Below are 16,072 nucleotides of genomic sequence, written 5' to 3'. Positions count from 1 at the left end.
CTGATTTAAAAGAACTAGACAAGCGACAGCCATTGGCTCATAGACCACATCCACCATATTGCTTTTATCAATCCAATTTCCAGATCACAACGAAGGATACAGAGACAGGAGGAGCAGGAAGCCGCTTTAGACCCCTGATATGAAGGCACAGTTCAAGGCAGAAAACAAACGAGAAGGACATAAGACATCTGGACAATGTGGAGCTAGTGTAGTGTATCTGATAAATTAGGTAGTATAGGAATTCTGCAGTCCACACATTTTTCGATACACCTGCAAACAAAGCTACCCATGCATAGCCTACACACTGAACAGCTGTTGGCACGCCCCCCTCGTCATCCAGAATCCTCCTATAGAAAGTAATGTGTCCATGAATCTCGACATGAATCTGGAAACGATAGAGGATGGTTAGAAGCTAGGGCGTTGACACCAATGCATTATCTCACACACACACACACACACACACACACACACACACACACACACACACACACACACACACACACACACACACACACACACACACACACACACACACACACACACACACACACACACACACACACTGCCCTAGGAGAGGAGTCCATGCAGACTCCCCTTACTGACACACTGGCTCTCTGTCCACTGGCCTCCCATACACCCCTGTGCCTCCCCTGACATCTGCACCTCCTCTGTCTCCCTCTCTCCTCACAAATAACACAGACACACACACACATACAGAACAACCCCACCCTCACATTCACACTCCCCACACAAACATTGCAAAAGGAAAAGAGGAAATGAGAGGAAGGAGGATGGGACAGGAGCAGCTGTGTGGACTGAAACAGAGGTTGGAGAACCAGACGTGTGACCAGAGGGCGGAGGAAATGTTGTCAATCAACCATGATTAAAATAGCAGTTGGATAGAGGCACTTTCCCTGTACAGTTCTCTCTCTTTCTGAGTGAGATGGGTGTCAAGGACATTGTTGTTGTATTCCAAAGATAATCCCATTTTTACTTGGCCATTTAATTATAGAATTATAGATCTCACTCTCCTCTGTCTAGGCATACACACCCACGCCCTGCCACACCACACCACACACACACACACGTACATGCATGCACAGGAATGCACATACGCATGTGCTCCCGAGTAGCACAGCGGTCTAAGGCACTGCATCTCAGTGCAAGAGGCGTCACTACAGTCCCTGGTTCGATTCCAGGCTGTATCACATCCGGCCGCGACTGGGAGTCCCATAGGGCGGCGGACAATCGGCCGGGGTAGGCCGCCATTGTAAATAAGAATTTGTTCTTAACTGTCTTGCCTTGTTAAATAAAGGTTAATTAAAAAAAAAAATTTAAATAAATGTGCACACAAACACACACACGCTGTTTCACCCACACCGCCTGTCTATCTGTATAACCATCAAGCAGTCCTAAAACATTAAACTCTTCCAGTAATCAACAAATTGCCATTTTTAAGGGCATTACTTTTCATGGATGGTTTTGCATATAAGCACATCTTAAAGCAAATTACATTTGAAATGTGTTGGTATTTCTTACGTGTAATTGTTCTCTTACAGTTTACAAACATTTTTCAAACAACAAGAAAGTAGTAGTAATTTTGATATATGCTATAGAATGGGGAATACATTCAATGTTTCCAAATCCACTTTGATGCTGTAGCAGTGCAACGTTGCCGTTCATTGTTTAGTGCCTATACAGTTAGTCATATATAAGAAGTGGTATACGCTGTAGGTGCATCATTGCTGAGCCAGTGTTTAGTATAGATGATGCAATGGTGCACAGTATATGAACGGTGCCTTGTATACCGACTACACAGCCTTTACAGCATCATGAAAGAGACAGATGAGAGAGAGAGATGAGAGTGGGAAAGAGAGATGAGAGAGGGAAAGAGAGATATGAGAGAGAGAGAAATGAGAGGGAAAGAGAGATATGAGAGAGAGGGAAAGAGAGATGAGAGCGAGGGGAAGAGAGATGAGAGAGGGAAAGAGAGATATGAGAGAGAGGGAAAGAGAGAAATGAGAGAGAGGGAAAGAGAGATATGAGAGAGAGGGGAAGAGAGATGAGAGCGAGGGGAAGAGAGATGAGAGATTAGAGAGGTAAAGAGAGATATGAGAGAGTGGGAAGAGAGATGAGAGAGGGAAAGAGAGATTAGAGAGATGAGAGGGGGAAAGAGAGATGAGAGCGAGGGGATGAGAGAGGGAAAGAGATGAGAGAGAGGGGAAGAGAGATGAGAGAGGGGAAGAGAAATGAGAGAGGGAAAGAGAGATGAGAGCGAGGGGATGAGAGAGGGAAAGAGATGAGAGAGAGGGGAAGAGAGATGAGAGAGAGGGGAAGAGAGATGAAAGAGAAATGAGAGAGGGAAAGAGAGATGAGAGATTAGAGAGGGAAAGAGAGATGAGAGAGAGGGGAAGAGAGATGAGAGAGGGGAAGAGAAATGAGAGAGGGAAAGAGAGATGAGAGCGAGGGGATGAGAGAGGGAAAGAGATGAGAGAGAGGGGAAGAGAGATGAGAGAGAGGGGAAGAGAGATGAAAGAGAAATGAGAGAGGGAAAGAGAGATGAGAGTGGGAAAGAGAAATGAGAGTGGGAAAGAGAAATGAGAGGGAAAGAGTTGAGAGAGAGCGAGAAGGGTGTAGACAGACCACTTGTTCCTTCCCCTCTCTATTTTTACCGCTGAAATGCAGTTCAAAATGCAGCACCCTGTTTTTCCACCTCTCCTCCATCCCTCTTTCTGCCTAATTAATCAACCCTCCCCACTCTCTTCCCTCTCTCGCTCCTCTTTTCTCAGCATCTTTTTCTGAGTCATCCCCTCCCCCTTCTGTCACACATTTGACCCCCACCCTCTGTTTTCCTCCTCTCTGCTCTCCCTCTCTCTGTTTCTCTCCCTCTCTCATCCGTCTCTCCAGTATTTTCTGGCTTTCCCTATTAGGCGGAACACACAAACGGCAGGTAACGATGGAAAATCCTCATTCTCTTCTCTCCCTCTTCCGCTCTCTTTTCATTCTCCAGGCTGTCATCCCCTGTTTTATTCCTGCATCTTGTATTGATTGCCTCCCAGTAGCAGAGATGTGCTGGGTTGGAGTAGGTCGCGGTGATGATGCTGATGATGATGGTGATGATGCTTCCTGCTTAGTTCTGTATGTGAGGCATTACGGTTGTGTATGCTAACTAATGTGTCAGCCCTGCCTGGCTCTGGGTTCGAGGTGTTATATTGATTCACTGTGAGTGTGTGTTTGTGTGTACTGTGTGTACGTGTGTGTCAGATTGTATTAGAGCATTTGTGTCTGGGTTCTTTGAAGTTGCCTCAGTGCATGATCTGTGTGTTTGTATGGAGAAAATGTGATTGTGTTAGAGCTACTGTGTGTGTGTGTGTGTGTGTGTGTGTGTGTGTGTGTGTGTGTGTGTGTGTGTGTGTGTGTGTGTGTGTGTGTGTGTGTGTGTGTGTGTGTGTCTGTGTCTGTGTCTGTGTGAGGCAGGGAGAGGAAAGGAGAAGCTCTACACGTCTGTGTGTGTGTTTGAGAGAGAATGTGTATGTGTGCCCGAGAGACGGTGAAGGGGAGGGAGAGAACCTTGAATGTCTGTATCAGTATGTGTGTTTGTGTGTGTATATATGTACAGTGAATGTGTGAGGAAGAGGGATAGTGTCAGCGTCTGCAAAAGTGTGTGTGTGTGTGCCATGCGTTAGACTGCTCTCCATGCGTCTGTGTCGGCATGTCTGCAATCGGTGCCACTCCTGCGAAAATGATCCTTCCTCGTCCCTCTCTCTCTCCCTTCCTGTTCTCCTTTTTACCCAACCATCCCTCTCTCCTCCTCCTCCATCCCTCCATCTCTGAATTTCCTCTCTTCTTCAGCCAAAAGGAGGGATTTAATGATTTATCTCTTTTTCTCCCCATCGCCTCACCCCTCCCTCCCTCTTATCACGCTCTCTCTCTGGGTATTTGTGCTGAGTGCTGCAATCTTCAGGAGGTGCGGTGTGGACATGGGTGTCCTCATGCTGCACACTGCTGGGAGGGAGGGGTTATATAACTTACAGCTGCATTCATGTATGTGTCACGATAATGGATGGGGCTGATTGGCTGAAAGTGGATTTATGCATATTGTGGCCCCATTAAATCACAAGCATTTAAATGTAGAACATAAGGTTAAATACATTCATAGACGCTGAAAAGTACGGGGCTGAAAGGTAGGTATAATATATTTCTGCACCACAACCATTTCAGTGAAAAACATCCAGCGACATTCATACATTTTTACACAGTAATGGCTGACAGAATGAGGGGGGCTGTCAAGGAATAGAGCTGTAAGTGTTCAAGGGCTTATTATTCAGCGCACAATATTTCAGTTGTCATTTCAGTTGCTGTAACATTTCAGTCTTTCTGTAAAGACCGGAGATTATATAACTGTGCAGTTCTGTAGGGATCCATGTTATTTTGTTAATTCAAATAAGTGAGCAATTAGCAACAAAGACTGTTAGAGACCTAGTACTATTAATAAGGGACATTACAATGACATCATATGGTACAGCATAGGGCAGGGATGGGCACTCGTCATGAGGAGCCGCATTGGCTCGCGGGTCTGTGTACCCATATCCATACCAACACATAAATCCTAGCCTTTTAGCCTGTGGATTTATGGGTAATGCTCGACATGGTGGGCGCCGACAGTCCAATCTTGACCAATGGCGGTGACGGATTCCCCGTGTCTCATGGAGTTGTGAGCCAAGTGACTAGGAGCCATGTCGTCGTTTCGCTCGAGTCACCGACCGTCCACCGATTCCACACCTGATAGCGACATAGTGTGTGAGTGAGCCATGTTTAAGCATCATGGACTTAGAATATATTTTAGTCTGGTCCTTTTACCGTGGTAATAGCTCCATCTGACCTCCTGGTACACGAAGCATTGTGAAATCTGTTCATTTCCAACTTCACATGGGGGAACTCTTTCATAAATCATGATGGTTTATAGCAACCGTAATGTCACTCTCTGCACACTTCATTTGCACTCCCATTATGCACTTCCTTACTGTATGTGCAAATGCAATGGTAAAAATAGAGCCACTTATGATCTCTCTCTTTCTCTCTCCCCCCTTCTCTCTCTCTCTCTCTCTCTCCTTCTCTCCCCCCTTCTCTCTCTTTCTCTCCCCCCTTTACTCGCTCTCTTTCACAGGATGTCGATTGCCAGCATCGTTGCGAGGGAGATCCTCGACTCCCGGGGAAACCCCACTGTGGAGGTGGACCTGTGCACAGAGAAAGGTGACCCCTCTCAAGCCTGTCTACAAAGCGTAGTATCGCACCGTACAAAGAGAGTTAAGATTAGCCAAAAGCTGCAATAAAATTCTTAAGAGCGTCGCCGTCTAAGGCCTCGTACTGTTTCCAGGATCATTCCCCCCTAACGTTACTCTCTCTGTTGTCATCTCTTACATTTCCCTCCCTCTCTTTCTGTCTCTCTCAGGTCTTTTCAGGGCTGCAGTGCCCAGCGGAGCATCCACAGGCATCTATGAGGCTCTAGAGCTGAGGGATGGAGACAAGAGCCGCTACAAGGGCAAAGGTTGGTTTGTGTGCGTGCGTGCGTGTATATCTAATGCTTGAGTAAACAGAATGATGTTTGTCCCTCCTTCCCCATCTTCTCTCCTATCTGCCTTCTTTCTCTGCTCTAGGTGTGCTCAAGGCAGTGGGCCACATCAATGACACTCTGGCTCCTGCCCTCATAGCATCGGTGAGTTGAAGGACTGTGATTTGGACGTGTTTTGTCAGCTAGATGACAGTGATCATGTTTTCGTGTGAGTGCATATAGATTTGCAGATGAGAGAGAGAGAGAGACATTGGGCTGCGGTTATAGAACGTAGATATAGAAATGAGCTGAACATCTTACAACTCAATGATGTTGTACCTCTGATTCTATACAATCAAATCTGTTACATCTATGATGTGTGCAAGAGGTAATACTTTTGAGGGTTTGGCTCATAGGTGGCTGCAAATATGAGATATTTATTGTGTGCAGATATGTCGCGGGTCATCCATCCATTTGTTGAATTAGAGAATTGGTCCTCGATGACTTACCAATATAATGAACGTTTTAATATGCTTGTAAAGGAACTGTGTAAATATGACGTGTCCCATAGGGTATCAGTGTTGTGGAGCAGGAGCAACTGGACAACACGATGATTGAAATGGACGGCACAGAGAACAAGTGTGAGTCTCCCGGGTTCCTACCAAAGAAACAGATCAAATGTGTCAAGATGTATACCCCAATCAGTTCAGGTCCACCATCAACTGAGAGAATGGGCTTTTGTCTGAACCCGGATTTTGGTAGACCTTTTTGAAATTTGTCACATTTCCTTCCTCGTCGACAGCTCAGTTTGGTGCTAATGCTATCCTGGGAGTCTCCCTGGCCATTTGCAAGGCTGGTGCAGCAGAAAAAGAGGTCCCCCTGTACCGTCACATCGCTGACCTGGCGGGAAACACAGAGCTGGTGCTTCCAGTTCCAGTAAGACACTACTTATATAACGGTTATATCAGAGAAGGTGTAGCAGTAGCGTAATAACAATGATTCAACACTGAAACAGTCATTGTGTGAATGGTTTTACCATAATGGTATGTATGATATAAAGGAAATATACTGTATATGAAAAATATATGGGAAATTAGAAACTGTACCAGTATCTGCTGAACATGGGTATTGGCCTAACTGCTAATTCCCCTTTGTCTCCTCTCATCTCCTTCCCAGGCGTTCAACGTGATCAACGGAGGCTCCCACGCGGGCAACAAGCTAGCCATGCAGGAGTTCATGGTACTTCCTGTCGGGGCGGAGTCTTTCAGGGACGCGCTTCGGGTGGGCTCCGAGCTGTACCACACGCTCAGGGGGGTGATCCAGGAGAAGTACGGCCAGGACGCTACCAACGTGGGCGACGAGGGGGGGTTCGCCCCCAATATCCTGGAGAACAGTGAGGGTAAGTGCAGCAGAGTTCATTTAGAACCACAGTCTTGTGACCTGTAAACCCAGTTGTCACCCTCGGTCTACAGGGATTTTATAGTTGATTTAATGGTTAAGACGTTGGATTACCGAGCAAGATATCTCCGGTACAAATCCAACCATAGGATATCCATGGCACTTTACTTCTATCTTGGGTCATGTTCATAACATACCAAACACAAGAAAGCAGTATGGACAACTCCGTTTTTGTTTTCTGTTTCAAAACATTTTGCTGTGTGCCCCACTGAACACGACTCTGGTAACACTTTAACCAGGGTTCAAATTATACATGCTCTTGGGGGTAGGGCTGTTGCACCGTTTAGTCACGGTAATTAGGCTTCTCCAAGCTCTGACGCTGCTGATGGTCATTAGTAGCCTACCAAACTTGCTAACTGCCTGGTACTCAGCACTCTATTTTCTTTCTAATCACTCTGACATCAATGCAAATGTCATCGACTATCTATTGAAACACTTAATGAGAGCCCATGAGCTCATGTTGCGCAACATTTCTATAGGTTATGCAATTGCGCGAGAAAACAGAGTGATGGCCTCTATTAAAAAGAGGAGGATCCCATCAGCTTTCCATAGGCTAGGCCTACTATGTTTATTTCTCAACTTTCCTAATACTAAGCACATTGCATATCTTTACAACAGGAGTATAGCCTACCTAGATGGCATGAAAATTAACCAAGGTAAAAGCGGTACTCCATTCGCCATTTAAGATGTATTTTTTCCCTGCCCCTGTTTCGTGATAGGTGCATGATAATGGTCTATTCTAAATCAAAACAAATTTCACACATATATTATTTAGTATATGTAAAGACAAGATTAAATCAAGAATAGTCTGATGGGTGACAATATTAGCCTATCACTTGTGAATTACTGTGATAATTATATATTATCACTTGTGAATGATGCCCAGCATAAGGCAAGAGACAATGCCCTTTTTTTGAGCAACTTTTTAGAATCATAGTCGCACACCTCTTGTAGCCTAGCGTATAGGCCTATATATTTTGATTTGTTTGTATCACAACTAAAGTGGTCAAATAACTTCTTAAAATGAAGCACATTAATCTGCTTTATAAGGGGTGTAGAGCCTAACTGGCATACATAAGCAGCGCATGAGTTTCAAGTTTGGGGAAGACAATTTTCACCATAAAAATGCACCTCTATAATGAAAGCATTACATGCGTAATTATATTTTGAAAATGCCGTTTTCCCGCTAATGCTTATAGCCTTCTGCCGTGTACACATTGCTGTGCTTATAATGTGAAGAAATAGCCAAATGTTTTTATTTTATTTAACCTTTAACTAGGCAAGTCAGTTAAGAACAAATTCTTATTTACAATGACGGCCTACCCAGGCCAAACTCGGACGACGCTGGGCCAATTGTGCGCCGCCCTATGGGACTCCCAATCACGGCCGGATGTGATTCAGCCTGGATTCGAACCAGGGACTGTAGTGACGCCTCTTGCACTGAGATGCAGTGCCTTAGACCGCTGTTTATCAACATTTTAAGCTAAACGCTCTGATCTGTTGCGTCAGCTACAAAGCCAAATTTTTTGGGGAGGGATGCTAGTAGTTGTATTCATTTGGAATCTATCACATCCCACAACTGTCCCAGACTATGTTTGGAATATTTATTACTCGCACAGAATAGAATAGGTCAACTTTTGTACTATGGGGGATAGTAGATTGACATAGGCTAGTGCTTTTTCTGTTCGTTAGGCCTCATCTTGTTGGCTGATGAAAAGTAAATGTAGACAGTTCTTCCAGTATCTTCAATATGCACCTCGGAATTAGATAAGGATGTGCACAGTTGCGTCTCCGATGTGTCTGTCTTCACTTGTAGCCTGTGAGAAAGACCCGATCACATGATGGAGAGCCATGTGAGTGAGAGGGGCTTCGGAGCTTGCAGCACTCAGGGAGAAGCGCACAACGCAGCACTCCGGGCCAAGGGCACAACGGCCACACAAAGGGGAGCTGCCATGAAATTCGAGGCATTATCAAGTGCTTGTCAAATTGTGAATGAGACTGATGAATTGTGTACAGCCTGCGCCAAAAAAAAGCAGAGCTCATATCTTTCAAGCGACCTTTTTCAAATCATCATTAGAGTCTTATCATGCAGCCTTACAATGTATTACAAATCAAAACATATAGCCCAACGTTTGTAGAATAACTAAAGTTACATTAATAACTCTAAATTAAGCATATAGGAGTACCTATTTCTTTGTTAACCGCTCAACACAGAATAGTCGCATGTGCGTACTCCAACAGATCGTTTGGAGAAAATATCCTTTCTTTTATTCAGCTTTGTTCAATTGTCTTCTTCGTACTATAACATAATGCCATGGAATTCTAAGAAAATCTTGTCTGCTAAATGAACTAATGTAGCCCACAGCCATTTGGCATAGCCAGATGAGGACCTAACATAAGGACAACTGCTATGCTATATGCTATGACATTTTCTTCATATCATGCTTCTTTTGACCTGTCTAAAATAAATAATGGATTTATTGTGAAGGTGTAGGCTATATTACATGGATTTATTAGACTTTTTAAAATGTAGATGTTCCAAAGGTCTGCATCAGTGGCTTGTAGGCTATGTGGAAGCCAAGAGATGCTAAATGTGTTTGTGTTAATTAACGGTCAATTACCGTGAGACCGACAGTTATTTCCTTGACAATCGCCGGCTGATGAAATTCCGTGGCCACCACAGTCATAGTTGGGGGCACTGAAAATAGTGGACTGTTTTTGGTTGCCCACATTCTGTATGAGCATTTACACCAATAGACAAATTGTTTCACCCACAATCTAGTCTTTGCTGCGATGTCTATGGGACAACAGCAGCCATAAATCTAAAATGGTGTTAGAGATAAAATCCTAAATCTAAGGTGGTATGCTTTAATGAGTTTCCAACCTGCCTCTGGTACAGTGTCTGCCCATCTGTATGTTTGTCACAACGTGTCCTCCTCAAGGCTTTCTTTTCTCACATTTCCCAACAGCCAAGGCAATGTGTATCAGATGATCTTTGAACTAACTGTGTTTGTGTGTGTTTGTGTGTGTGTGTGTGTGTGTGTGTGTGTGTGTGTGTGTGTGTGTGTGTGTGTGTGTGTGTGTGTGTGTGTGAGTGGTGAGTGAGTGAGTGAGTGAGTGAGTGAGTGAGTGAGTGAGTGAGTGAGTGAGTGAGTGAGTGAGTGAGTGAGTGAGTGAGTGAGTGAGTGAGTGAGTGAGTGAGTGAGAGAGAGAGAGAGAAAGAAGAGAGAGAAGAGAGAGAAGAGAGAAGAGAGAGAGAGAGATAACCCTGGGCCTTGGGGAAAGAGTGATGCCGCTATCCCACTATTGAAGTAGCTATGTGTGACAGGAAGTCGAAACCCTGGCAAGATCAAAAAGAAGTGTGAAAAGCCTAAAGGAGTGTCAGCTGTAGGCTCTTAGAATAGATTTTGCTCTGTAGTATCTCTCTAGCATCTAGAACAGAATCGTGTATGTATTCTTGCAACCTTTCTGCCTCACTCTCGACCCCACGCTAGCTTGGATACTTGACTATTTCTGCATTCAGCAACACAGCAGTATCATGTCACCAAACAAGCAACAAGACAAGTAGGCTACGGCAGAAACAGAGTGATTCACAGGCTAGGTAGAGTCTGCCCTTACACCCTTCCTCTCTCGTTCTCTATCTCTGCCCAACACTTATCTTTCTTTCCTCCCATCCTCCCCTCCCTCTTTCCGTCTCTCCCCTCAGCGTTGGAGCTGATAAAGACAGCCATCGAGAAAGCGGGCTTCACGGATAAGGTGGTGATCGGGATGGATGTGGCGGCGTCCGAGTTCTACCGCGAGGGGAAGTACGACCTGGACTTCAAGTCTCCTCCGGACGCTGACAGGCACATCAGCGGAGAGGAGCTGTCAGACATCTACCAAGGCTTCGTTAACGACTACCCAGGTAGGCAAACAGTCACCTAACACCTATTGGATTCCTAATTCAATCTGACATGAATTTGATTGATTTTATTTGAGATACTAAAAAATACACACAGTGCATCATTTAAAAAAAACTAGACTGGGATAACACAAAAAAAAGTCAATGAGGTCCCTTGACTGATTCAATTCATTTGTTTCAATTCAGATCCATTCAATTCAATTCAATTCAATTATAGAGGTAACAGGCTGATCCTACATTTACATTCAAAAGAGAAGTTCAAGGTCATATCTACCTTCATGTTGAAAGATCCCACGACACATTTCCTCTTACAACACTATGGCTGTCTACTGCTTTGCTCCCTAGAGAAAAACCTCCGTTCCAAACCCCGACTGAGTACATGTCCTAACTGAGTGTGCACTCCACTAAACCCTTCTCCCCTTGTCCTCTTTGTAGTGGTGTCCATCGAGGACCCGTTTGACCAGGACGACTGGGCCGCCTGGTCCCGCCTCACGGCTTCCGTGGGCATCCAGGTTGTCGGGGACGACCTGACGGTGACCAATCCCAAGAGGATAGAGAAGGCTGCCGAGGAGCGGGCCTGCAACTGCCTACTGCTCAAAGTCAACCAGATCGGCTCTGTCACTGAAGCCATCCAGGCGTAAGAGACCCACGTCACATGACCTGTCAATAAATCACTTTGATATATAGATTATATAAGTCGCTCTGGATAAGAGCGTCTGCTAAATGACTTAAATGTAATGTAAATGTAGATGTCAATCATCAAGCCAATCTGTCAACCTCAATCACTAGGCCAGGCTGTCCTTGAAAAAGAGATTACCTGGTAATATATAGGAGAAACACTACGATGATCTATAACAAGGTTATGTAGCCCTTATGACGTAGGTAGGGTTCAAGTAAAGTGTGACGTCAGTCATGCACATTTATGTAGCCCGTCAATCATCAAGTCTCTGCCAGGTTGGGAGTCCTTGAAAAAGAGAAGTCAATCTCAATGGCAGTTACCTACTTAAATAAAAGATAATTGAATGAAGAAAATAATGAGCTTTTTTTTTTTTTTACATTCGTATTATCATCAATCAACCATATTTACATATCCAATACTTTACTTCCATCTATATACTTGTCAAATGTTACAACACTCATAGCCATCAATCATTGACATTTTACAGCTATCTATCATCTATAACTGTTGTCATCAATCTTGACCGTAAGTACAGCCAACAGTCATTCAAAGTCGTTCAATTAAAATGTATTAATATAGCCATCAATCATACTTTTACTTTTTTCTCCTTTTAGTACCCTCATGCTAATTCTACTCTTACACTCTCCCTCTCTTTTGTCTCTGAGCCCCCACCTTTGTTTCTCTCTTTATCCCTCTCTATATATAGCTGCCTGACACCTCTCTCTCTCTCTCTCTCTCTCTCTCTCTCTCTCAGGTGTAAGCTAGCCCAGGCCAATGGCTGGGGGGTGATGGTCAGTCACCGTTCGGGAGAGACAGAGGACACTTTCATCGCTGACCTGGTGGTGGGGCTCTGCACTGGACAGGTACACACTCACTCACTCACTCACTCACTCACTCACTCACTCACTCACTCACTCACTCACTCACTCACTCACTCACTCACTCACTCACTCACTCACTCACTCACTCACTCACTCACTCACTCACTCACTCACTCACTCACTCACTCACTCACTCACTCACTCACTCACTCACTCAAAAAGACATGCGGAGCGTCCCATACAGACACAGAAGACCCCAACCATTATACAAATCTGACCACAATATTGTATCGCTTTCACTAAATCTGTTCTGATTCTGTCTCTCTCTCTCAGATTAAGACAGGAGCCCCATGTAGATCTGAAAGGCTGGCCAAGTACAACCAGCTCATGAGGTCAGTGGTCAAACATGATCATCTTCAGCTATCCCTCCGAATTGTACACAGTGGCTTATATTGCTTCTTGTGAAAGCATACTGCACCTCAAAACCATAAATCATAATTTTTCCATAATAAATACTGCATCGCAAAGGAATAATAATATACTTGCATGTGTATAATTGCATGTACAGTTGAAGTCGGAAATTCCCTGTCTTAGGTCAGTTAGGATCACCACTTTATTTTAAGAATGTGAACTGTCAGAATAATAGTAGAGAGAATTATTTATTTCAGCTTTTATTTCTTCCATCACATTCCCAGTGGGTCAGAAGTTTACATACACTCAATTAGTATTTGGTAGCATTGCCTTTAAATTGTTTAACTTGGGTCAAACGTTTCAGGTAGCCTTCCACAAGCTTCCCACAATAAGTTGGGTGAATTTTGGCCCATTCCTCCTGACAGAGCTGGTGTAACTGAGTCAGGTTTGTAGGCCTCCTTGCTCGGACACGCTTTTTCAGTTCTGCCCACAAATTTTCTATGGGATTGAGGTCAGGGCTTTGTGATTGCCACTCCAATACCTTGACTTTGTTGTCCTTAAGCCATTTTGCCACAACTTTGGAAGTATGCTTGGGGTCATAGTCCATTTGGAAGACCCATTTGCGACCAAGCTTTAACTTCCTGACTGATGTCTTGAGATGTTACTTCAATATATCCACATAATTTTACTTCCTCATGATGCCATCTATTTTGTGAAGTGCACCAGTCCCTCCTGCAGCAAAGCCCCCCACAACATGATGCTAACACCCCTGTGCTTCACGGTTGGGATAGTGTTCTTAGGCTTGCAAGCCTCCCCCTTTTTCCTCCAAACATAACGATGGTCATTATGGCCAAACAGTTCTATTTTGGTTTCATCAGACCAAAGGACATTTCTCCAAAAAGTACGATCTTTGTCCCCATGTGCAGTTGCAAACTGTAGTCTGGCTTTTTTATGGCGGTTTTGGAGCAGTGGCTTCTTCCTTGCTGAGCGGCCTTTCAGGTTATGTCTATATAGGGCTTGTTTAACTGTGGATATAGTACTTTTGTACCCGTTTTCTCCAGCATCTTCACAAGGTCCTTTGCTGTTGTTCTGGGATTGATTTGCACTTTCCGCACCAAAGTACGTTTATCTCTAGGTGACATAACGCGTCTCCTTCCTGAGCGGTATGACGGCTGCGTGGTCCCATGGTGTTTATACTTGCGTACTATTGTTTGTACAGATGAACCTGGTACCTTCAGACGTTTGGAAATTGCTCCGAAGGATGAACCAGACTTGTGGAGGTCTACAATATTTTTTTCTGAGGTCTTGGCTGATTTCTTTTGATTTTACCATGATGTCAAGCAAAGAGGCACTGAGTTTGAAGGTAGGCCTTGAAATACATCCACAGGTACACCTCCAAATGACTCAAATGATATCAATTAGCCTATCAGAAGCTTCTAAAGCCATGACATCATTTTCTGGAATTTTCCAAGCTGTTTAAAGGCACAGTCAACTTAGTGTATGTAAACTTCTGACCCACTGGAATTGTGATACAGTGAATTATAAGTGAAATAATCTGTCTGTAAACAATTGTTGGAAAAATGACTTGTGTCATGCACAAAGTAGATTTCCTAACCCACTTGCCAAAACTATAGTTTGTTAACAAGACGTGTGGAGTGGTTGAGAAAATAGTTTTAATGACTCCAACCTAAGTGTATGTAAACTTCCGACTTCAACTGTAAGTGTAAAGGACGTCACGCTGCTTTCTTAGTGACTACCACTTCCTCCCGATTCGGCCCGTACCTGGCGCCAACTGGGGACCTCTGCCTCACAAACACACGTGACCGTCCTCCCTCCAGCGTCTTAGCGCCGCAAATGAGGCGGCGCAAGCAGGACAGTTCAGACTGAGGAGTAGGTTTCACACATCCCCACGTGCTACACAAGCATGCATGAACATATACCATAGCTGTACTATGTAGAGACCAACAAGCTCCTGGTCAACAATCCCTAAAAGTAAGAATAGGAGTAGGACAACGTTGCCCCTAGACACTGATCTAACGTCAGTTTCACCTTCCACCCTCAATGGTTCAAGGTTAGTACTCAGTTACAGTAAACTGAATCTAGTCCTGTATCTACATATAAGAGCGTGGCCAAGAGCATATTCCCACATATCCCATTCTAAACAAGTGTCGCCAAGCTAATTGCTGTGACGCGTATGCTAACGACACGCCAGTGTCACCCCATGTGTGAGAGCCAGTCAGAGCACAGAGAGCACCTGGGATCCGCTCAGTGTAATCCCATTGGGCTCTTAGCAGGACAGGGGAGGGAGGGCCTCTTACCCAATCACAGCACCATTAACAGCCATTATAACACCCTGACCACTGGGTTAATGGTTCCAGTTAGGAGTTGTACAGATCTAGAATCAGATTGCATGACCCCTATTAACAGCTCCTATAACCCCTGATGATCACTGGGTTAATAGTTACGGATGGAGGTGTATGTAACCACAGATCTAGGATCAGATTGCCTGGGCTTTTCCCTTGAACAAATTCAGTTCACATGCATTTACCTGTTTTCTCTTTCCCTCCTTGTCCATTCTGTTGGTCTCTTTAGGATCGAGGAGGAGTTGGGGGATCAAGCTCGCTTTGCAGGCTATAACTTCAGAAACCCCACTGCCCTGTGAGACCAGACAGACAGACACATCGCCGCCAACCATATGCACAGAGCCACTAAGCAACATGAGATGCACAGTTACTTTGAGACACAAAGACAGATGGACAGATAAAGATATAAAGAGACCAACCGACACACACAAACGTGCACATAGAGACACACAAGTGTAGATATGAAGCCTGAAGCGCACCTAAGAAAGACAGATATGTGTCAGAGAAAATTAAACACACAACGCTGTTTACAAAAAAAGCGACACTCCGGCTGACAAGGACAGACTAACTACAGGCTGGCTGACAGAAAAAAAAGAATACACATTGTATTTTGCAGTTGTGTTTGCTCTCATTCTCCCATGATAACACAAAACTGCACTCTCCCTCCTTCGTCCTCTTCTCCACTTTCCTTTCCTGGCTCTGCAGTCATCCCTCGTTTTTGTTGTTTCTTTGTTACTTCCACACACTCTCCTGGTGTTGCTATGATTGCAGGAATTGGCCTGTTCCTCCAAGCTTGTTTCCTCTTTGCCTACTTTCCTTTGGTTACTCTGGCAATAGAATTGCTGTGTTGAAAGACAGAACGCCTGTCATGAAAAAAATGTGAAATAA

General features: G+C 44.4%; 1 protein-coding gene across 1 annotated transcript in view; it reads left to right on the top strand.

Annotated features, from left to right (window-relative positions):
* Positions 1 to 16,072, top strand: part of LOC120022189 (gamma-enolase-like) — a 22,509-nt gene extending 6,437 nt beyond the window's left edge. The window contains exons 3-13 of the mRNA XM_038966071.1: positions 5,168 to 5,253; positions 5,453 to 5,548; positions 5,658 to 5,716; positions 6,123 to 6,192; positions 6,354 to 6,487; positions 6,728 to 6,950; positions 10,716 to 10,913; positions 11,346 to 11,547; positions 12,344 to 12,452; positions 12,744 to 12,802; positions 15,414 to 16,072. Coding sequence (XP_038821999.1) covers positions 5,168 to 5,253; positions 5,453 to 5,548; positions 5,658 to 5,716; positions 6,123 to 6,192; positions 6,354 to 6,487; positions 6,728 to 6,950; positions 10,716 to 10,913; positions 11,346 to 11,547; positions 12,344 to 12,452; positions 12,744 to 12,802; positions 15,414 to 15,483 — 1,306 coding nt within the window. The 3' untranslated portion in view covers positions 15,484 to 16,072. The remainder of the gene's footprint in view (positions 1 to 5,167; positions 5,254 to 5,452; positions 5,549 to 5,657; positions 5,717 to 6,122; positions 6,193 to 6,353; positions 6,488 to 6,727; positions 6,951 to 10,715; positions 10,914 to 11,345; positions 11,548 to 12,343; positions 12,453 to 12,743; positions 12,803 to 15,413) is intronic.

The sequence above is a fragment of the Salvelinus namaycush genome, chromosome 27, assembly GCF_016432855.1.
Source record: "Salvelinus namaycush isolate Seneca chromosome 27, SaNama_1.0, whole genome shotgun sequence".
Classification (NCBI taxonomy): Eukaryota; Metazoa; Chordata; class Actinopteri; order Salmoniformes; family Salmonidae; genus Salvelinus; species Salvelinus namaycush.
The sequence above is the reverse complement of the archived record's forward strand: the minus strand, read 5'-3'. Positions and strand labels throughout refer to the sequence as shown.